We start from the raw sequence: 24,189 nt of genomic DNA on the forward strand, positions 1-24,189 counted from the left end.
ACTGCACTCGCCGGGAGAAGACTGAAGAGGAAGGACGTGTCCGGAGGAGCTGCGGGGACCGGGTAAGTATATTCTTACAATTGTAACCTGATTGTCATACAATGTATGACAATCAGATTGCAATACAATATTTGTTTAACCACCTTACAAAAGTTCGGGTTTAACGCTTTTTGCAAGTGTTATTACCCCGAACCAAGGTCGCGTTTACCGGCCAGGTGGTTAAAGGGTAAACTTGAGTATTGTATGCACCTAGGGTAGTGGGTCTTCCCAAGCACTCAGAAAGTGATTAGAATATTAACATAGATCAGCCTTTCCCAACCTTGGGGAATCTATTGGAATAAATTCCACACCTCACCTCATTATTGTGGTGGCAAGTGGGAAGAATGCCATCCTTACCTTTATCCAAAAGGATCATTGATGTCACTTAAACTCACCTGAGAGGTGGAAATTGTTCATTGCATAAGAAACCACTGGCAATCTCTTGAGGAACCCTGGTTGACAAACCCTTATACAGATCCCCACAGGCACCTTTTCCCCATTTTATTCCTTATTTAATGTATACTGTGACAGAATTGATTGATCATATAGACTGACTGTCATATACATTTACAAAACATGTGGCTGTGTTTACTGTGTGCACGTGATTCACTTCAATGTTGTGACTTTGTGACTCACTGAGTTGATATTCATGTAAAAGTCTCAGCGTTTATCTCCAAGTCAAGGATCAGTAGGTGTGTCTTTGCTATAAACGTCAAAGCTTTTTACACCCACACAAGCTTACCATGTAGGTATGGTGAACGTAGGTGGCTCTGTAGTTTAGTTCTGTACATTCTTACTTTACATTTCAGAACTCTTGGAGCCGCTTTTTATGCCATTTCCTGGTAAACCTCTATAATCCACTAAATACCTAATGGGTATGAAGAACTTCAGTTTATAATAATGTGGGTTTTGTACTGTATAATATATGGTTTAGGGAAAGCCACTTACAAGCTTTAGAACAAACTTTTGTTCCTAGCCGCCACAAAAATGTTATCAAGGTTGTATAAAGTGAACAGATCATGACGTCTGGGTGCTAGGTGCATCAGTTCATGTAAAATATTTACAAGACCTGGTTTATAGCTTGCACATATTAAAAAGATACTTTGCAGTGATGAAGATGTTGGTGCAGGTGTTTTCCCTTATGAGGTGACAACTTTCTGTCTTCCTCATCCATTTGTTTTCCCGTGTTGCCACCATGTCACACACTTGCCCCACAGAGACTCTACAAACACATTTTTGTCTTCATAAAGCAACTTACCCTGTGAAAAACCATGCAGCTACAGTGTTCTCTCCATATCCTCTTAGCCGGGTGCACCAACCGGCACTTTTCAGTAACTACCCGGTTGTTTTTGGGTGGTTAGTGAAGAGTGAAAATTTTGAGTAATTCGAGTAATAGCTCTGGGAAAAATTGATCAGCTCTTTAGGAAATGTTGTTCAATTTATAGAGATTTCCTCTTTTTTTGAGTAACTGGGAAATTACCCAGATACAGACAGCAATGAACATCATGATAGCAGTTTTGCCTTTCCCCATTTATATAAAATTAAAAAAAAAAGTTTTGGGTGGGACACTTTGCTCTGGCGACCTCGAAGTTCCAGTTCCCTGGCTTTCTGATTTCAGTACTTTGTCTGTGACCTGGAACAAGTATGCAGCAACCACTTTAGATTGAAAGCTCATACATAAAGGCCTTTCTCTTCTCTTGTATATTTGTTGTGGTTGCAAATGTTTTGTTACACAGCTGTATAATGATGTCAATGGAAATATTCATTTATGCACTCGTTATTTATTATTCAACGTTCTATGTATAACTTTGTCGAAAAGTGCCACAGGTAAGAAGATGCTATATATATATCATTAATTATAAGAAACATTTTGCTAAAAATATCCTATCCTGCTACTCTAAAATACATTGGGAAATTACAACTTAAACAAATTGTTCTTCCTGGCTCTGTCAGAATGCCTGAAAAAACTGCTGAAACCCTCAGTATTTCCATAGAAGGCAATTTTACACTTCTTTTCTGTGGGTTTGATGGACAGTTTAGTTTGAGTAATTTAGAGAAATACAGAAGGAATTTTCACAATCCCAAGATTTTAACCCCATGCTTGCATAAAGCCTGGAAAAGCTATGCCCTCTATTAATAATAATGATAAACTAATATATATATATATATATAAATATATATATATATTGCACCAACATATTACGCAGCGCTGTACATTATATAGGGATTGGGAATAATTGGACAGATACAGGCCGTGACGCCGGAGGAGTCTGGTATAGAACTAAATTTACCAGCATGTCCATGAAGCACACACTTAAAGTAGTGCTGGCAGCCAAGACCTTGCGGAGGGCAGCTAAAAGAGACCTTATTTCACAATGCAAGTCTACTTTAATTACGAAGGCACTTGGTAGAAAGGTGTAAGTTTTTCCTTAATTTCAGTAGCTTTGGTTAGCAGATGCGTTGCACTGCATTTTAGGGTCATGTGAGCTGTAGCTGCAGGGGAGTAGCACTGCAGCATGCATAAAGCATAACTAGGGGCTACAGCATCACCTATAAATAAAGTTGGTTGCATATAACTGCAGAAAGGTATAGGGTGACAAAACTCAAACCCGTTTGTGTTCCAACATTGTCACAATGCCGTGTGTTCTCCCGATAGTGACCACAGACCGCTATGCTAATTGCTCAGGCGTGTCCTACCATTGTCAGCATTAGGAAACCAAAAGAACAATACCCCCATACCACCATTGGAGAACATGCCTGTAGATTCATCACGGAGTTGCAATAGAAGATGAAATAAGTAAAAACAAGTATGTTACTAAATTTAGGAAAATAAATTTTTTCGTAACTCATGCTAAATGCCATTTAATTAGGGTGTACATTTAGATTTTCTCTATTTTCTTGTATCTCTAGTGAGAATTGGAACTGCCATCATTCATAAAAGAACAAACATAGGTGGGTGAAAATTTGACACAGCGGGTCTGGTTTTTAAATGGCATGCCTGCTGAGTTTGAAAATTATTGCACTCCATTGAAGCCTTGTACTTGACACACCAACATGTGTCCGTAAAGTAACCATTCCTTCATTCTGATACCACAAGTGACAGCACAGAGCACTGCACGCATTCCACCTATTGTGTCCTGAACTTTTAAACTCCCGCTGTGAAAACAAAAGCAGACTTGCCAGTAGATTAAAGGTGCTTTGTTCTGACACAACATACCATAACACCAGAAGTCTTGTTCTAGTCATGTAATAATGTGTGCGAGGTACTGTAGAAAATTAAAGCGCCCTGTCACTGAGCAAACAAAATATGCCAGTTAAGGTAATTATGTCTCATTTCCTGTAAATTGTCATCTTGTAATTAGCAGCTTGTGTTTTGTAGTGTTCATACTTCACAGGTTTGCTTTATAAGGGAACGTTTGTAGGCGGTTGAAGACTACACATTAGATAAGGTTTGTGGTTTTACCTTCTGTGTTATAAAATGTGAGTTTGGAAAAATGTATTTGAGAGGTTGATTTTCTTTTAAAGGGGTTTATGTAGAAGTCTGAATAAAGTATTCATAACTGGTCAGAACTAAAAACTTGACATTGTGATGCCACCATTTATGAATTATTCCATTACTTTGGGATGTTGTTCTTCTTTCTACAGTTGCTACATTAACAAGTGTTCCCATTGAAAGATATCTCCTCTACTCTTGCTGCAGAGACAATTGTAATTTTTTCGCCCCTTAATGGATCTCAGGACAAAAAACGAGATTCCATCTGCCCCCGCAGAATAACAAGAACGGGGTCCTGGGTTTCTTTACATAAAACTTGAAAACAAATGTTTGGGCTGAAGTTACATTCTGTGCTAAAAGTGGAACTTCACTACACACGTTCCCTTGCAGGGCGCCACCATCTTTTTCTTTCCTTGCCTCCGCCTTGTGATCTTCAGCCATCTTGATTGGTCGGGCCTTGATGACATAACTCCCGCACAGGCGTGCAGGAGTTTGTTCATTCCCAGCGTGCACAGGGGAAGCCGCCAATGCTGGGTATACTGGCAACCAAAGCTGGTGATGCTCATGCACAGCTCAGTTTCTTTGCCAGAACCTCAGAGTGATCAGACAGGTAGGGGAGATTATTGCAGAAGGTGTATCTCCTGTAGCAAAAATGACCTGCCTGATAAAGCGGCACTAAAGCTCCACTTTTAAGAATAGCATTAACATGTGACCTTTGCAACATTTCAGCTGCTTGTTGTTGTGAGGTTGTTCAGCCTTGTGCATGCTCCATGTCATGCATTACACAAAGCTGAGGACTATCTCTGCACTTCTATGTGACTGCGATGGGTCTCCTAATGACCTTTCCCCACCAATAATGGTCTTGTGGGAGATAATAGAGTGGTCTTGGGATCCTTTCTACCTGGAAGGACCCAGTATTCTTCTTCACTCTGTTGACCAAGAAAAGCCAGGGTGGATCGAAGCAAAGCCAAATATAAACTTCTACTGGGGGTTGCCTTTAATGTTAACTCCTGGCTTTGCCCTACATGCACAGGTTGACTTTATGATGCTAGGATGCTTTCTTCTATTAAAATGTTTACAGAAATTGTTAATGAAATGAGTTCATCCCAGACCTATACTAACCATGTCTCATTGATTACAAAGGTCTGTTATAAAACAGTCTTTCCTACTCATTGCTCAATCATGTACACCAAATCTATTACTTACTTGGCATTTGTAATGTCATGTTATTGGCGCACAGCCCTAAAAAAGACAAGTGTGGATTTCCATGTGGTCAGTTTCACAAGACTGCTGTGTATGCAAGCCACTATTTAGAAATGTCTAAATATAGCGTGCCCAGCTGTAAAAGGCTCTCTTTACTGTATGTGATCTGCATAAAGAGTTCTCTGCGCACTTTTCACCCACAAAAGTATTGGCATGCAGCAGGCAAGTCTGGCCTTGCTGCTATTAGTGGTTCTCTGCTGCAATGACACGATTTCCTCCACATGTCAGTCCGTGAAAGGTTTAGATTTCTGTAAAGTTAACCTTGGTTAAAAAGAGAAGTATTTGTCTAAGCTTGGAAAGTTTAACTTGGGAATATTTGTTTGAGGAGTTTCTGAAACTAATTTACTATTTTGAGTTTCTTTTCATATATTCGTGTTATTCTTTGTTCTCAAATATTGCAAAGGTTTTCATTTTTAATTTAACGTAATTGTTGTAAATTTTAATTTTATGTAGAGTTGGCTTAAAAAATTATAAGGCGTTGTTCCTTTTGCAATCATAGAACACTCACAAGCTTTATCTGCATTGATTTCCTTTACCGCATTAATCTGCAGTATTCTCCCCAGGAATTTTTTGAAGCTGTTGGCAGGTGGTGGCCCCTGTATTGTAACCCAACTTTTCAGAAAACACCCAAAATCAGCCGGGTGGTTACTGAAAAGTGCTGGGTGGTGCACCCAGCTAAAAGGGACTGCGGGGACCAGTGCTCTGACATACAAAGTGCAGGGACAAGTTGGCAAAGCCTGCATTGCTGTAGTGCAGCAGGCCATTTTAATATTGCTTCAGAACTGATGAAGAAAATAATGCAAAAATGATCAAATTCTTGCATGTTCATCCTTCTAACTGCTACTGGGCATCATAAGGAACCATTTGGTGCCATTTTTTGTGTGTGCAATAATTCTCTTGATATTTTTTATTGGATGCTCCTGTAGTGTCCTCCATTCTGAAGTACAAGGCAGGATGAAACACACTCCTCTATTTTACCATAATATACCTAGTCCCCTATTTGGAGTTGATGATCAATGTGAATGTGGTCCAGTCCCAGCTAACTTCAGTGACCATCCTTGTGTTTTTGGATATCCTTTTCTTAAATCATACCCTAGCTGACTGATGTATTAGGGGGAAAAGAAAGACTGACTGCTGTGAACATTTTAGGCCAGGCATGTCCAAAGTCCAGCCCGTGTTCAGATTTTCACCGCCCCGCAGCCTCCATCACAGGGAATCCCCTATGTCATTATAGTTGGCGTGTGCTGTGTGGGTCCCGCACAGACAACTCCCAGGCTGTTTCCCAAGAACTGACACCGGCTTCTGTGCACAGGGAATCCCTCACCTCACCCTGGTAGAAGTGTGCTGTGCAGGACCCAAGCTGACCACGTCCATAATAACCCTGGTTATTGGTTGGCCCCCAAACATTTTCACCTCACCAAATGTGGACCTCTTTGCAAAACGTTTGGACACACCTGTTTTTAGGCCATTTGTCATGTCACCATAAAGCCAGCTAGTTCCAGGCTGCCCGGGCACTCTGGTTTCTGCATATTCACATGTACACAGAGGACCTGCGCATGTTGATGTGAAGACCTTTCACAAGAAGTCTTTCATTAGTTGGATCCAAAAAAACGTGATATCTTTGACCAGCTGTTAGCTTGTGTTTGGCCACTTTTCACATTTATCTGCTAAGAATTCACTGCTGCTCTCCATTGCAAAGTATGAAATGAATGTTCTCAGTACACATTCAGCTATTCTAGCTGTTTTTCCTCTGGGAGTGATTATGATGTTACACTGAGCAATTGGAAAAGCATGTGTGTATGACACAACCATCTAGTCTGATCATGTTAAATATTTCTTTAGAAAAACAAAACTTTTTTCAAGAACTGAAACGGTTTAGTGTGTATATTCCCTTATATTGCAGTAAATGGGTCATTTAGATTTATCCAGTCCCGTCCTGAGCCTTTTCAAGGATCAACAAAGGCAGGTGCAAAGTGTGCCACTGCATGAGCACCCCAGACGCTCCACAGCCAAAAGGGGCACCAAGTTAGATTAACAGGGGGGCCCCCAACTCAATTGTGCACAGGGGCCCACGGTTGGCAATATCTGCCACTGCTCCTCATTCCTAAAATATAAAAGTTCTGTAATCTGCTTGATACAGATTTTTTTTATTTATTATAAATTGATCTGATTTTGTCGTTTTCTCTCATACACTGGCATAGAGCTGGGTCCCAGGTTCAAATCTCGGCCAGGACACTATCTGCATGGAGTTTGCAGGCTCTCCCTGTATTTGTGTGGATTTTCTCTGGGTACTTCAGTTTTCTTCCCACATTCAAAAAACAAAAACATGCAGTTAGGTTAATTGGCTTCCCCCAAATTAACCCTAGACTGTAATAAAACATATGACTATTGTAGGTACATTAGATTGTGAGCCCAATTAAAGGACAGCTAGTGACATGAGTATGGACTTTGTAAAGCGCTGCGTAATATGTCGGCTTTATATAAATACTTAATATTAATGCTAAGGAAAGGCAGTAGTCAAATTAAAAGCTTAAAAGGCAAATTAAATGCCTATTTACATTTGTGTGTTGAAGCAATGCATAATAAAGTGAATCCTTCTACAACGCACCTGGTCTATATGCAGTGCATGGATGTGTTATTCTTAGTAAATTGCACCCCCATGCACTGTATAGAGTACACAACAGCTCACCACAGTGCAGCCAATTCATTATTAGTGATGCTATCAATTAATAAAATATGAATCGACTCTTTCTGTTTCCTGACGTGTCACCTCTTTAGCAGACCTTTGTACCTTTAGAAGGATGTGTACTGAAGGAAGGCAATGATCAGATTGCTGATAAAATTAACAAATGATTACTCTAATTTTTCTTAGTCTTTCTATACGCCAGCTTTGTATTTATTAATACATTATTAGGTTTATTTTTATTTTTTAATAACATTAAAACTTGGTACCCAAATTTGACTCTCCCTCTTGCAGACCCTGTACAGCTTGGCTTGGGTGGACGGAGAGAAAAGCTGCACATCATCTCTGTAGTAATATTAATGTGCTAAAATAATTAGAGTGCAAAGTTGGTGTGTTGAGCTTGGTGGTTTGCTACTTCTTTTTTACTGTTACGTCACAGGCTGGTGGAGGGACAAGACCTGTAAATGTTGTTGCAAATTGGTAAATCAGGCGTCCTGTCGTGCCAAACTGGGCTGTGCAGCAAGGCAGAGCTATGTCTGTCTGCATAAATGTAAACCATCACTCATACCGTGTATGTATTTCACCCATGTATTACCGGTTAGCCTGGAGTTTGGTCGAAGTGGAGTATACTGGAAAGCGCAGGATCGGCACAGTGAGAATGTTCTGAAAACTCTGCTAGTCCTCGTGCTGATCCTCTAAATGCTGATCCTGAATTATATTTAACCTTGTGGGAGGGGACATGTTTGTTATAATTATTGGCAAAGCTCCAAGACACTGTGTGGTGCTTTCTCAGCACAAAACTAGAAATTATTTCCTGTCATTTCAACTGTAATAATCAACCTCTACAATCATGTGTGGATCATTTCTGCAGGACAATCAGGACATTTGATAATATAAAAATATTCTCAATATGCAGTGGTACAGTTTATTTTTTTGAATGTGCACAATGTGCATTTCCTTATTGTACTTTTTTTTATATCTAGTATAAAGCTTGTGGTTGCTCCAAGATGTTATGTTCTCCAGTGCACAGTCCAATATTTTACCAAGGTATAACAAATTTTAGCTTTGGGTAGCCATTTGGACTTTTTATTTGTTCAGCACCTGAATTATTTTTGGGGGGATTTGTTGATTCAAGTTGTCATTCTTTATTAAAGGAAACAATTTTGATCAATTTTGTAATGCAAAAAGGAAATAAGTCCAGAATCTATTTAAAAAACTTTCTTGACCAGTACACATATCTGAGATCAGTTTTAAGGTGCGTACACACTTCCAATTTTTATCGTTTAAAACGAACGACGAACGATCGATTGGGCAAAAAATCGTTTGTAAAAAAGTAACCAACGACGCCGACGAACGAGGAAAGTCGTTGGAAACGAACGACCGGACCGGCGGATCGGATTGGACGACGATCGTTGAACATCGTTCGTGTGTATGGTCGTTCGTTGATCGTCCATGGTCTGAGCATGCGTAATGAACGAACGTTCGTTCACTTTCCTGTCGTGCACATAGTTCCTCTATCGCTCAAACGATCGTATCTATTGTGTGTAGAATATCTACGAACGATCGTGTCGTTATCTCTATGTGCAGGATCGGTGCTATACGATCGTTCTACATATCGTGCAGGATCGTTCGTCGTTCGTTTTCCAACGATAATAATTGGAAGTGTGTACGTAGCTTAAGACACTTTGGAAATCACTCACCTTTCATTACAGGTTTGTTTGGTTTGCATTAAGCTCTCCTTGACCTTTATCTGACATCCTAAGCTTCATCAAACTGCTTCAATCAGCTTTTGCATTTCTGTTGACTTGTATGGAAAAAGATCTATGAACAACTGTTGTATAAAGCTTTGTATACACGTCGGATGATTATCGCCAGTCAAGCTCATTTTAGGCAAGAATCTTACATGTGTGCAGTGGTCACCAAACAAATCTGTAAGGATCGCTATACAAGCCAAGGGAGGAGAGCATGGCAGGGTGCTGCTCACTCATTGCCCCCGCTCCATAGAACAGAAGTGTGTGTGTGTATAGCGCTTGTTCGTTCATCTCTCACTGAAACAATCATTTATTAATGCAAAAACAATATTTAACAATAAATAAAATTTCCCTGCTGATGATAGCATGGCTTATCCATTTCCACACGGGAGCACGCGGGTCTACTTCCTGTGTTGCCCCTATTTTGTGCTTGTTAGTGTTTAAAGGGGGCTCTATAGAATTCTGAAAAGCACCTAAACTGCATGGAAAGGAGGTTTATGACCTTCATACAGATGATAATGTGAACAGAACTAAATACTGGCACAGTATAGTTAAGATGTTCTAAAGACTCAACAAAAAATGTGGGAAATTCTCTTACGTTAGGGTATGTGCCGTTGCAGGAACAGGAAGATCTTCCTCTTGTTTTCCTCTTCCCATATCAACTATAACATTTTGTATATTTAATTAGTTTGTGTACTGAAAACAATAGTCACCAGGACCAATAGTGAGAATTATTGTAATGGTTACACACAGTGATAAGAAACAAGATTATGGGGTCCATAAAGTATCTAAGGCTGCGTACACACGGTCAGTATGTGTCGGTATAAAGGGTTCTTTTGCGATCCTTTCCAACGACAAAAGACTGAACGAGCAATGTACATACAGCGCCGTTCTGCCCTTCTGAAAGGGGAGGAGGGGAATGACAGAGATGCACCCCGCTGTGCTCTACCCCTTCGCAGGATGGATCCATGACTGAAGAGCGCTGTACACACACCAGATTCTCGTCTGATATCAGTCCTGAAGCAATTATCGAATGAGAATCATCTGACATGTACGTAGCCTTAGATGCAGTGTTGCCCCAAGTCATGAAGCTAATTGCACACAATCTACAAACCTTTCAAGTATCTTTGGCCCTGTACACCTGTCCCCATGCCCCCATTCACACTATGGACTGATAGGACCGAACCCTGTGCAGAAAATGTGGGTGCCAAGTGCTCTGTACCCTAGTTTTTTTTTTTTTTTGTGTACACACAAGCTGATAATAATACCTGATTGGATGGGAAGTAATGGCCCTTTTGCAAACAGATGAGGTCATGTTAGAGGCCCAGTGAAGTCATATGCTGTATTGTTTAAAATAGGAATCCTGCATTGGAAAACCCATCATCAATTACAGGTCTACGCTCTTATCTTCCACAATGCAGAGTTTGCTTGGATGCTTCAAACATCTGTTTCCAATTACCAAGACTTTCCAAGAAATGCCAAATGCTCATTTTAATGTGGACATTTACAAGAAATCTCTGCTTTCCTTAAATAATAAAATGATCACTGGTAGACCTTGGGTCACAGAAACTAGAATGACGTCATGTAATTGGAAAGTTATTTAATAAAGTTAAAGTAGATGTAACCAAATCCCACAAATCTCTTCATTATCTTTAACAGGTTTTTTGTAATTTCAAAAAACAGTATAATTTTTATTTGGAAAGTGCTGCTAACAATAAAATGATAGTTGGTGATAGTAGTATAAAAGTCCTTGTTCATACACTTCCTGTTATGTGGTGACTACACTCTCTCCATGTCACCAATTTGTGCTCATCATTGTCACCTTGCCTTGTCTTCTGGTGATGTTATATGCTGCTTTTCTGATGCTTGTTGTGCGGACATGGACCATTTTATTACCCTTAAGAAGTCTACCCTAGGAAATAAATTGAAGCTACACTTGTAGTGCATGTAGATAGAAAATACTTAAAAAGAAGAAAATAAACCTTGGAAGAATACAGCTGATATAAACAGATAGCTCAATTGGACTTTAAATAGACATTTGCATAAAAGATGATTTCTGATAAATGGTTATTTGTATCCTCGTTGTATAATTTAATAAATATTTTGTAAAAGAAAAGTTTCCTTTGCTTCCATGCCAAGAAGGAATGAACCAGGAAGAAAAAACAAGATACAGCGTCAGCGCTTTTCTTGGTGTAAACGATTCTATTATATTGTATGGGTTGGGCACAAAAAACTATAAAATTATGTCAGGTTCTGGACTGACTTGTTGTCCCATTGAAAAAAGAGGGAATATACTGGTGAAGTAATGGTATTCAGTGATTTTAGCCACCCACTATTTTAGAACAATTTACATGTATTAGGCTGGAGTTAAAAATGACCCCATGTTGTTAATTTAAGGAGAAATGAGTTTAAACAGCTTTGTTTAAACTCATTTTATAGACGTCGTTCTCCGTCCAGCGCCGGGTGCCTTCTGAAACGAGAAGTTAAAAAAAATTGTGGGTTTAGCACTTAGCTGATTGCAGGTCACTCTGATTTTGTAATGAGCACTCTGTGATACACAACTGGAATTTGTTTTGGATCAGTAAACGTTTACTTGCAGCTGTTAGTTATAGAAAAAAGGTATTAAGCATTCAGCAGTTGCATAACTTTGTATATAGTCTGCTTAGTGTTTATGCTGATACTTTCCATACTTGTTTATATTTTGTTCACAAAATAAACTTAATGATTAGCAGCTTTAACTGTGTTGTGTAATTCCACAGATACCTTGCACATGCTTGACCTGTCAGGGCCCCATGTAGTGCTGTCCAAATGGTGAGCTCACTGGTGACCTCTAGTGTATTCAAGCAGAACTGACCTCTAAGATCAATCATTTTGTAATTTCTGTATTACCAGGCACATTCCAGGTTTAGCAGTGCTTTGTACGTCTTTTGTATGTAAATCATCATCTTTGCTGTTTAACAGTAAGGCTGATAATATATGGAAAAAAAAAACATTTAAACATTTGAAATATGTTCAGTAGTATGAGAGGCTTTAAAGGAAGTCTTTTATTTGTGCTTACATAAACCACTCCCAAATACTGACTGTTCACCTTGGGAACAACTGATGGGTGTATAATTATTGAGCAAAATCTCTGCTTCCCTTTGACCCCTCTCCTAAAATGTAGAGAAGGTAAAGCCAGGAGGTCAGCCACTTGCAAAATAAAAAAAATATTAATAATACTTCTGCTTTTTCTTTAATAGTCTTGTGTCTCTGCTGTATGTTTAGGTCAGAAGGCAGAGGGATTCCCGACTTTGGTACTTGAGTAGCAGGATTTTTTATTCTGGTTGGATGGCATGTTCTAATAAAAATAGGTGTATATAAATCAATTGATGGAACAAATTATTAAGAATCGATGTTTAAATACTTTTTATTGATTGTGCTACATGGCATGTTCTAATAAAAATAGGTGTATATAAATCAATTGATGGAACAAATTATTAAGAATCGATGTTTAAATACTTTTTATTGATTGTGCTACCCCTTCTATCCTTATTTATCAGGGGAGGAGGGGTAACTAAGAAATCAGAATGTATTTGTGTTTCTAGTCATCCATCAGGTCGATGATCGTTTATATTTGTTTACCTTTAAAGTGCATGGAGGATGCTTGCAACATGCGGAGGGGGTCCATAAAAGTGCGGTATAAAAACTTAGATCATAACCTCTGAACACCTAAGAAATTCTGTTTCTTGTAGTTTTTGTGAAATGGAGAGCCTATATAACCCCTGGCAGTTTTTTATTGCTGACTTTGTCCCCTGTTGGGGTTAATTACCCTTACTTCCTTAATTTAAAAGTGGCAATCATATCCATGTCTGAAATTAGGGGAAAGTACAAGCTTTGGAACAGGAGAGGTACACTCTCCCAATAAGAAATATCTGTGTTCGATAAAGCTAGTAAAAGTTTGTGGGATTGTGTTAGTCATAGACATTAACACAACAAAAAAAGAATAGCTGTCATAGGTGATACGTGTGTTGGTTAACTATCTTTCCTAAGTAATTTCTTCTTATGTATTTAAAATTGGAATTTTTCATAACATCTTTATTTGCCAGAACAAGAGAACCTAATTGAACCCAAAAGCTTGCATCTGTAAATATATTTTGCTAACCAACATTAAATATCTCCTGAGGTGACATTGCTTCTTCATTCTGTCTGTGTCAATGGCTAACAGCATACCACTCGCTTCATCCAGGACACACCTCTTCATTAAGGGTGTTGCCTAACCATTGTCCAATTTTTTCTTCTGCTGGATACACATAGCCAAAAGAGGACAAATAACCTCTGGGTTTAGTTTCTAGAAAGAATTGAGGTGCATGTCAACCCTTTTCTGTTTGCACAAAACAAAAGTCTGCTTTTTCACTTCCATACTCAATTCATTTTATTCCCCATCATGGGCTATAACTTTACTGGTTTACCATTTGCTGCTGTGCTTGAATATTTTTTTTTAACTTCAGTTTCCTTGTTTTTACAATAAATTGGAAAAGTAGCAAAATTGCAAATCATATCTGAATGCATAGAAATGGTACACGTTTTCTGAATTTAAACGCTGTGAATTAAACTGACATTTATTGTTTATTATTGGCCATTGTGTTTGTCCCAAACAAGCTGGTGTGATTTAATGGGACTGTATTCTGAGTATGATGTGATGGATATAATTACATACGGCTGACACTCTATCGCTGTGATTAGTAAATTTCATCCCAGCAGCATTCTTGCATTCTGTGTCTTGTATCGGGTAGACCTTCCCAACTTTGAAACAGTGGGGAGAACATCTGGTGCTCTCTCTGGACTAGAACAGGACTAAATAGCCTTTCCCCATAATTCTAATCCAATTCTCTTTAAACTTCTGCTTTCAATGTTCATAATGTATTTTTTTAATATTAGCAAAACACAAGGGTTTTAAGAGAACAGCTTCACTGACTACACAGAAAAACCTTTTTTACATATGGGAGTGTTAATCGGTAATGTACAGTGCAAAGCAATGATCTTTTATTCTACAATCTGTTCTGTACGAATTATTGGCAGAATTATGAAGTGTAGTCAAACAAGCAGCTTTGCTAATATCAAAAAAACTAATTTCTGAAAACTGTGGTAATGGATGTGTGTTCATTGTATCAAATACATATTGTATCAAATATTGTATTGAATCAATTAACACATCTATATCTCTATTTTTGGTTCTTGATTATGATCGTGGACCTCATGACGGGGAAGGGGGTGTTTTATGCTATACCTATAGCAACCTATCCAGTTTTTGTTTCTACCACTGTATAGGAAATGCTGCAGTGTTTCTGTACAGGTTCAGTCTTGAGGTTTACGGTCATCATAAGACTCCAGCCAAAACTGGAAATTCTTTACCTGTCACGGTGACCATGCCACTTTTATATGGTATCTCTGTTAAAAGAAGATGGTCATCTATGCTTTTTTCCCCCCATTTCTATTTGATTTTTAAGGCTGCACCATTCAGAAACAGTTTCTGTTTTTCTGTCCAACAGGTTGAATTTAACTTTTACTACTTTTGGCACGAGCATAGTTGAGGTTTTCATATAATGTTAAATTAGGTTCTCTGAAGTGTACATAGCAAAGCTTATTCTGCATTATGCACACTTTGGTTTGAGATCTTACTTGTGCCAGTTTGCTAAAATACCATCATAATAAAATCACATCTTTAGTTGTAAGAACCACCTGATAGGGTTCCTGTTAGCACTGAGGAACTTGGTGGTTGCTGAATCCAGTCCTATGCCTCCCAAAAGCAGAAATCTATTTCTGACCATGGTGCACTTTTTTTTTTTAATGAGTTTTTTTTCTTTACTTGGACATTGTGGGAAGGTGATATGGGTGTGTTATTCTCTTTTAATTATTCTCTGGTAATTTTTAACCTTTCCTTTTGGTGTCTGTTCTCTTCTCTCTAGTTCTCTGTTTCTCCTGCCCCTGTGAGATCTGATTCTCCTGTATATGCAAACCTACAAGAACTGAAGATTTCTCAGTCCAATCTACCCCCACAGCCCAACGCTGCCCCTGTCCAGATTACGGGGGAGTGGGAAACGCACAAAGATAGCACTGGACGTTTCTATTATTATAATAAAACCACACAAGAAAGAACCTGGAAACCGCCGCGCTGCACAAAAGACTCAAGTAAGGGAGAGTCAGTGACTCAATCCGATCATGAGGTAGGTCGGCTGCTTCTGTGGTAACAAATTTACAAAATCAATGGCTGTGCATGTCTGCCAAAAGAGAATACCGTATGTTAATCAGAAACTTTTTTGGCTTCATTTTTTATTAGGGTTTCAAATAATAAATGTCTGTGTTACCCACAGCCTCAAATCACACTTCTAGGTTGTTTTACTTCTAGGTTGTGCAACAAATTCATATCTCATATATGGTTGGATATTTGTGGGATGATTGGCTCAAATTCAGTTGAACTTGCCTGTGATTTTAGTTTTATTTCACAGTATTTATATAGTGCCGACATATTATGCAGCGCTGTACAAAGTTCATGTGTAGTCATATGACTAGCTGTTCCTCACAATCTAATGTTCCTACTATAGTCATATGTCATTAATACAATCTAAGATCAATTTTAGGGGGAATTGTTTTTGGATTGTGGGAGGAAACTCCATGCTGATAGTGTCCTGGATGAGATTCGAGCCTGGAACCTAGCGCTTCAAAGGCGAGAGTGCTAAACACTGAGCCACCGTGCTGTGATTGCATGAAAGTTTAATTTTCTGCATTAAATTGACTATCTCTACCATTAGCATTTTTTTGACCTCGTCTTTAAACCAGTGTTTTTCAACCAGGGTTCTTTTGAACCCTAGGGTTCCTCCAGAGGTTGCTAGGGGTACCTTAAGCAATGGGTATTTTGTTCCTCTATCAGGCTATTGTACCTGTGGATATGGTAAATATAGCAGGGGGCTTGCTGAAGTTTTAAAAGTTCCCCCATGTTAAATTTTGTTTTGTGTAGAGTGGAGATAACAGGACATCAGAGTAAATCTCTCAAAAGTTGGGAAATTTTCCTCTAAGAAAGTCATTATCTACACTGAAATAGCTTGTAGTAGTTATTTTCATTTAGATGTTTGCTGTAGAAGCTGCTTTGATGAAAAATAATGCATCTTCAATTTTACAAAACACATGCAGTTGAATGTTGAGTAACTACTGCAAGCTATACCGTAACCTCACTTAATAGGAACCTTCACATATATGCACCTCAGATAACCCCAAATTTTGTGGATTTACCTTAAAATGTTTATGAAGTCTAGACACAGGAATGAGCAGGGAAGCCCTGTTGGTATCTAGGAGGTGTCTGTATGTCGGATGATCCTAGCCTAGGAACTAGCTGGATCTCTCCAGCAGGGCCACAAAATAAAAATAATATTAATAAAAAAAGGTTCTAATTTCTTTACACTCTGTTTAAAATTAAGAATAATTAAAATTGGCTTTGGTTACACTTTGCTAGTCGTTGCTGAGAATTATTTTTGATAAGTCTTATCAGTGTTAGTGAAAGGTTGCCCTTTACAGAATGGATTTGATCGGTCATATTACAAACCTTATTAAATAAGCATAAATCAGGCTAGTAATGGTTTTTCCTGGTCTGTAGACCGATTGGTGGGAGGGTGCCGGCTCATGTTTAGTTTACAGTAGGGATCGATGTGAGCTAGTAGGGCAAAGAGCAGGTAGGAGGTGGGGCAGTGCTTGTGAATTTAAAACTCCAGAAAATAGTGTCATCCACATATTACACAGCTATGTACCGCAGCAAGGTGGGTGGATCACAGGAGTTTATGCATTAGTTTACAAATCTATTAGCAGATGAAACATTTCCTAAATATGTACTTCCACTGTATTTTAATCTGTTTAGCTGGATTTGCTCTTTCAAGACTTTCATTATAGTGAGTTACTCATGAATGAAATCCTTTCATATGTCATTTTTCTTATGTGTGTTCGAGTCCTAAGGAACTGTATCCAGCTTTCTTAGTTTGTTCTTGAGTCACCTATTAAATCATTCTTGCTAATACATTTGTTTAATCTGGTGTGGTCAAATGTGCAGGATAAATCAAACAAAGGAATGCTTTGTACATATCAGGGATTAGTCTTTTAAAATCATAATGCTTAAACTGTAACTGTTGTGTTGCATAAAGTGGTCCTGTACCTAAGCAACCACTGAACATAATGCTGCATTTATGTAGTTTTATTATGATAACTTTCAAAAATATATGTAAGGGAAACGATAGAAGGGGCCCTACTGACAGAATCAACTGAATGTTTGGCAGGATAATTGAACAGATAGAGCAAAATGCAATGGCATTGTTGGATCTTCTGGGCCAGGGTCTCTCCTTCTGTGTCACTGTCTGTATTCGTCTGTCATTTGCAACCCCTGTTTATTGTACAGTGCTGTGTTAATATGCTGGCGCTATATAAATCCTGTTTAATAATTTATACTAGAAAGGGAGTAAATATTTGCAAGGTTGTGTTGAGGATTCTATACACTTTAAAGCTGAAGTTTAATCCGCTTATATTTTGTTTTTTTTCTTTCACTCTGTCATCAACATGCTAATGGAGGAGGCAGCAAGGTGCTGAACATAGCATACTAAAAGCACCATTCTTGGGTACTCCCCTGAGGGGTTCTCTGCCCTGATGGAAGCAGTAGGTTTGCTTATTAGTAAGCTATACAAAGTACCTTGATAGGCTGCTGTCCGTTTAGAGGAATTGTCCATTCTAAACAACACCTGCATGCAGCTTGTCATAGATAACATCTGTGTGTAATGCTTGGCCTCCATGATTTTAAGAACTGATATTCAATAATTGAAGGCGGTGGACCAGGGACATTAAGGATTAGATGATGTGGAATATCCAATACCTAGAAAATAGATAGGATCCACCTTCAAGCTGCAGCTTTTGTTAAGGATTTTGTTGAACTCACAATGTGCAGTGCAATCACATTTTCCAGGTTCAGTACATACAAGACTGACCTTTTACAACTATGCAGAACTGAAAGCAAAGATAAAGTTCTGCTCTAAAAGAATTATCTTTCTACATTTCAATATTAATTTGCTATTCATTGTTGCTGTAATATTGAGTTGTATTATTAAAAAAATTGGGACTTTAAGAGGCGGAAAAACAATTTTTTAATTAATTAAAACATTTATTAACATACATCATCAATTGTACATACACAATAAATCATATACAAAAATCTCTCTTTATTCTTATTTGATCTTTGTTCATTCCTCGACATGTTTCGTGGAAACGGTCCACTTCATCAGAAGGAAAACGATAGGAGAGCTATAAAACATGCACATTACCAACTGATATATGTGTGACCAAAATTACAATCCACAAACAAAATTATTATTACAAATCAAAATCTAACTTACAATTTGAGGTAGAATGGTCTGGCACTGATGTGGAGTTCTTTTTTTTAATTTTTTAAATTTTTTGCTATGACTGAGTTTCAGAATGACATTGTAAATGCTTACCGTATATGAGTTAGGGAGTTTCTACTTTTTTCTTTATGAGAATTGAATTTGATCCCTGTTTGAATGTATCTCTCACAATCACTATTGGAGTGGCTGCAGAGGCCTGCAGGAATGAGCTGTATCAGCACAGATCAGAGGGCTGAATGCTAAATCCTCGTCTCTGATAGCACAATTTCAAAACAAACACCTAGCAGACTGCAGCGTCACCATTTTAAAGAGCTACAGGTGCAACTGCAGTAGCCTAAACTCTTTACACATTAACATAATAAACATTTAAACATTGAATATTCTTTATTTTGAAACTGTAATCTTGTTCTTCCTGTCCCTTAACAGTAAGCAAAAGTAAACAGCAATCACAGCTATGCAGGCCATGGAAAGTACCCCTTGCATACTTTCCATGAAGCCGTCTTATGAACTTTTTAGCTTTTTAATCACTTTTTTCAATCTGTGATCTATTTTCCTTTGCTTACTAAATTTCCAAACTAATGAAAATGAGATGTGTAATTCCCTAAAAAGCTTTCTATCATGTGGCAATCACTTTTATTTCTTTTGTAAGCTCAAATTTTTCTAACTCTTCCTAGCAACTTTCATCTGAAGAAATTTATCACAACACATATGAAAACCAATCAGATAGTCAATACGGTTCTCCTCCCAAGGGCTGGTCAGAGGAACTGGATCAGCATGGCCATACCTTCTTTATCAATGACCAAACCAATGAGAAGGTGATTCTCTCACTTGTTTTATTTTTAATGTACATCCATGCTTTAAATGTTTCCTTTTGTCCTGTTGATGCCATCTATGCGCCGTTATTGATCTCCAAGATATTTTCATATCACCGTAACCATTGTCTACCATACTAGGGCCCAAGCTTCCTAACTCCTGAGCAAAAAAAAAAAAATAAGAAGAAACGCTAGTAACCTAAATAAATTCAGTTCATACAAGCAGTTGCCTTGCTGAATGTTTTTCAACAATTGCCCAGCAAAGTGTTTGTTTTGTAGTATATTAACTTCATGGTTTCCTAAGCCTCATAAAGCCTTAGATAATGCCAAAAACTATTCCAATCTATGCGAAAGGTGCAAAAAGAATCATAATTGATGATATTTGTAAGTTAAAAAGGGGCATCAATATTAGCAGATATTGGTCTTGCAAAGTGGGGATGCAACTGGCTACCATGAGAAATTAGCTCTTCTGCAGCCTCTTTGCCGATGCTTGTGTTGACAATGCTTAGCAATAGAACTATAAATATTTATTGCTTGCTTATCCTTGCAATGTTCTCTTGCAATCTCTATATTTAATTAGTTTTCTCTTGGCCATAGGCTTGTTTTAATCATCGTTTTACTGGTTTAAAGTCCCCTAAAAAGGGTGGAACTTGAAATCTCTTCAACAAAATAAGTTCAAAATGTTGACATAGAAAAAAAGATTCAGAATGGCTGAGCACTAGATTCAGTGGGCCTGATTTTGGGCCAGCTCTACAAGGCTGGAGAAGATACTCTTTTATCAGTGAAGCTGGGTGATCCAGCAAACCTGGAATGGATTTCTTAAGTCATTTTCTATTTGTTAGCAAATGTTTTCAATCCTGCACTAGATCCCTTCCAGGTTTGCTGGATCACCCAGCTTCACTGATGAACGTGTATCCTCTCCAGCCTTGGAGATCCATTAGGTGAGGGAGATTGAAATGGAAAGAAATGATCAGAGTTGGTTACTCAGTATATACTGGTTACAATGGACAGAAAAATGTTTCCTAATGATGACCGAACCTGGCAGTTCCTCTCCTAGCTGCCAGAATAAAGACTGATAGTAAGAACACCAGGTGTTTCCAATTTGTCTCAGATATAGATTTGGATTTAGATAATGCTTTATTTAGTTTGCACTCAAACAAGCATATCAAGACTGCTTTGAGCACATCTCTGCCCATTTACAATAGGTGCCCCCCCCCCCTTCCTAAAATTTTAGATCTAGCAAACTTTAAAATGCTAAGGGTCGCTGCACTTATTAACATTAATTCAGAGCTTTGGAGACATCATACAAAAATAAGTTGCTTTTACAGAAAAGGCTAAAAGATAAATTGTAAGTCAAAATAGGCTGAAATACTATACTGAAGAAAATCCTACCAGCTCTGTCCGGTGCTGCTTACATAACCAGAAGCCTTAGTGTGATGCCAATAAAAAAATGGGGAATCCGAGTCCACACTGGACGATCCTTCCATTTAGAAGAGATTATAGGACCAAAACACCTGTGATCTTAGTTGAAGCCTATCTTTTGATAAAGCAACAATGCCCTTCCAACAGCAACAAATGATATCTTACCTTGTGAAGGAATGTTTGCTCACATAATTCTGCCATCATAACACCATTTCTGCTCCGAGGAATCGTCGATCCTCTTTTGCAGTGGGATGCCCCATACTTAATAATACTTGCTTCTCTTTTCTGATACTGTTGGTCTTTGATCCATTCAGAAACAAAAGGCCTGCTGCAGACAGTAAGTACTAAGTAGTTTCCATCACGTGCGGGTAGTGACATGGACACTTTAGGAGGAACCTGGCTGTCAATAGATGGCGGTCAAAGTGTAAAGTGGAACTAAATGTAAAACTGAAAGAATTGCAGCCAAGGAGATCCTTTATTGTAGAAGGCACAGAATTGTCCTCAGGAAGGTAGGTATTTTTAGCCATTATGTTACATTGTTTTTTTCAAATCCCAAGATAATTGCTTTGTGTTAACATCTTTATTAAAATCTGCCTAAATTAGCAGAAAAGGGGAAGAGTAATGCCTTATATCCCCTGGCCTCAACAAAGCTTCAGTCTTTGAAGTGAGGAAAATGGGGCTTTAGCTTTTCTTCAGTTCCAGAACACCGTAGGGGCAACTCAAGGGAACATGACTATGACATTATAAAGGTAAAGCAAAACAAAAATGTTTTACCACCCAACCCCTGCAATCATGTTTAATACAAAGATTTTGTCTCTGGATGGTACTTTTCTTTCTGTTTTTATTAATGTAATTTTTTTCGTCCTTCCCAAAACAGTGTGAAAACTACACGTTACATGTAAAACAGAAACCAAACTGTCTCTGTATATTTTTTATTTCTGCTTTTATTTGTTGTTTATTTGGAAATGGTTGTGTTCATTATTTTTATTCTAATATACTAACATCTGTTTTGCTGATTTGATTGATTTGCTAAAAACTAGAGTGCTGGTTTTTCCTCTAGTTTTTTTTTTGTTTATCCAAAGCCAAACCTTTTTTTCTGAATGGATTATGGAATATTTTAGTACTTTGTTGGGTTATAATTGCTGGTTGTGTCCCTGCTCTGGAGATTCACGCTTTGTCTGGAGTGGATACACTTTCATTAGTGAAGCTGGGTGATCCAGCTAACCTGAAATATATTTCTTAACTCATTTGCTAGCAAAAGTTTTGAATCCTGCACCATATCCATTTCAGGTTTGCTGGATCAACCAGCTTCACTGATGAAAGTGTATCCTCTCCAGCCTTGGAGAGCTTTAATAAATCAGGCCCATGTTCTGCTGGCCAATTTGACCTAAAAAAAGAGTTGTCATTTAGGATTAAAGGAAATCTTTTCAGATGGACACTTGATTCAGTGACATGTCTGAGAGAGGATATCCTTTACCTTAAAGAGATCTATTCTGACTTCCTATTGTTTCTAGGTAAGAAGTAAAGGGGAATCTTCCCACTGGGGCATAAAAAACAAGAACAAATTTGTTGAGGGTATTAACCATTCCCTATTCTGTCTAAAACAAAAATGCTTTGGCTTTAGTGACATTTTGTAAAAGATCATTTTATGACAATTAGAATGTATATTTGTGTTTTGTGTGTATGTGCAATCTGGTTGCTGTGGTTTGCATTGCCTTTTCTGAACTGGTTTCAGTACCACTCGCAAAGAAGCAGGTAAATACACATTTGACAAGCTATGTATGTGTGTTTAAGCATGCCTTTGTAAAACCTTGTCATGAGAGGAATATGGGAGGTACTATAGCTGTTTCCCATCTGAAAATGCTTGTTGATTGGCACCATTCTGATTGCTGACCTGTAAAAAGGTTTTGATAGTTGGTACAAAGTCAATACTTGTTACTGGTCAGCGACTCGGAAAGTACTAATGCCAAATCTTCAGCATAACAACCAGGCAATTCACATTGTTCAAAAGGAGATATTGGCAAAGGAACTTTCCTATTTCTACCATGACAAGTTATGGTTGGCGTCTTTTAGGCAAAAGATGGACACCTTCTGTTTGTGAATGATTAATCCTCAAGTACATTGGCATATAATATTTGACTTTCTGTTCTAGGAATCAACGCCACCCAAACATAATTTCCCAGAGGTTGAGACCTCTCCATCTTCTCCAAAGAATCAATCTACGGTTAGTGTTCCTTTTTTTTTTGAACATTGAATATTGTTTTTTAATTCTTGTATGAGTTTTAGTAAAGAATGTGTGCAGCCATATTATACTTTTGTGCTGACATTTTTGTACAAATATTTCTCATTTACCATAAAAATAACACTAACAGTTGTTTGATATGTTCTAATGAATGGGAGCTAACTGAGGTGAAGCAAGACAAATGTGCATCTGGTTGCTGTCCTAGCCTACTTGATGACTTAAGCACTGCAAGCTAAAAATTGAGCGGTCAGTTTGGGTAAGGGGCGAATTTGAACTTAATATTAAAGTGATAACGTAAAGTTTAAAATTGAGGTTGTGTGTGTGACTTAGGTTAAGTTCAGATGGTTGGTGGGAACAGACATTCCCAGACATCTTGCAGGAATCCTGGTAGCCCCATCAACTGAGCAAGCTCTTAATAAATTTTTCAACACTTGAAAGCAGGTGGTAAGAAACCATGCACTGCCGCCAATATTTATTTCTTATGTGTACCATACAAAGGGTAAGGTAATGGGCATGAGGAAGCAGTAAGATTGCTACTACCTCACTGCCAGTCTGATAGTAGCCTTAGAGAATTGCTGTATGTCAACCTAAGTGAGGCAAACATTACCATTTCAGCATTGTGATGATCAGGTAAAATACATCTAAGTGTCATTATATTTCTTTTCTTGCTTCTACAGGAAGAACTGGACATCATCATGGGCTGTATTGCAAGGCTCCTCCATATTGTTCCAAGGCACCGGAGCTAGCTGGGTAAGAGAATCAAGTTTGAATGATCTTTTTTCTTTTTAATAGAGACTGATTGCAGGAAAGAATGTTACTTCAGTGTTTTATCAGTCAGCGCCTCTCTCTCCTGGCTATCTGCTTTTAATTAAAGAGAAAGAAGAGTGTCTGGCAAATCATAATTTAATTCAATTTCCGTTCTGTAAATGAATCATGGTCTTCCAATTCAGGAACGCGTTTAGCCAGTGCTTGAAGGACATCTTATTTATTTTTCTTTTAACTTCTACATGAGCAAACTATTAGCCTAGTCACCAGATTTGTCCAATCAAGCGTGATTGGAATCTGCTGACAGGC

The 24,189-nt window shown here is 38.2% G+C and overlaps 1 protein-coding gene across 1 annotated transcript in view; it reads left to right on the top strand.

The window, feature by feature from the left end:
* The window catches only part of ARHGAP12 (Rho GTPase activating protein 12), a 72,865-nt gene that overhangs the window by 33,520 nt on the left and 15,156 nt on the right, over nt 1–24,189 (top strand). Inside the window, exons 3-6 of the mRNA XM_072413401.1 lie at nt 15,175–15,432; nt 19,314–19,578; nt 22,820–22,931; nt 23,793–23,865. Coding sequence (XP_072269502.1) covers nt 15,175–15,432; nt 19,314–19,578; nt 22,820–22,931; nt 23,793–23,865 — 708 coding nt within the window. The remainder of the gene's footprint in view (nt 1–15,174; nt 15,433–19,313; nt 19,579–22,819; nt 22,932–23,792; nt 23,866–24,189) is intronic.

The sequence above is a fragment of the Pyxicephalus adspersus genome, chromosome 5 (assembly GCF_032062135.1).
Source record: "Pyxicephalus adspersus chromosome 5, UCB_Pads_2.0, whole genome shotgun sequence".
In the NCBI taxonomy this organism is placed as follows: domain Eukaryota; kingdom Metazoa; phylum Chordata; class Amphibia; order Anura; family Pyxicephalidae; genus Pyxicephalus; species Pyxicephalus adspersus.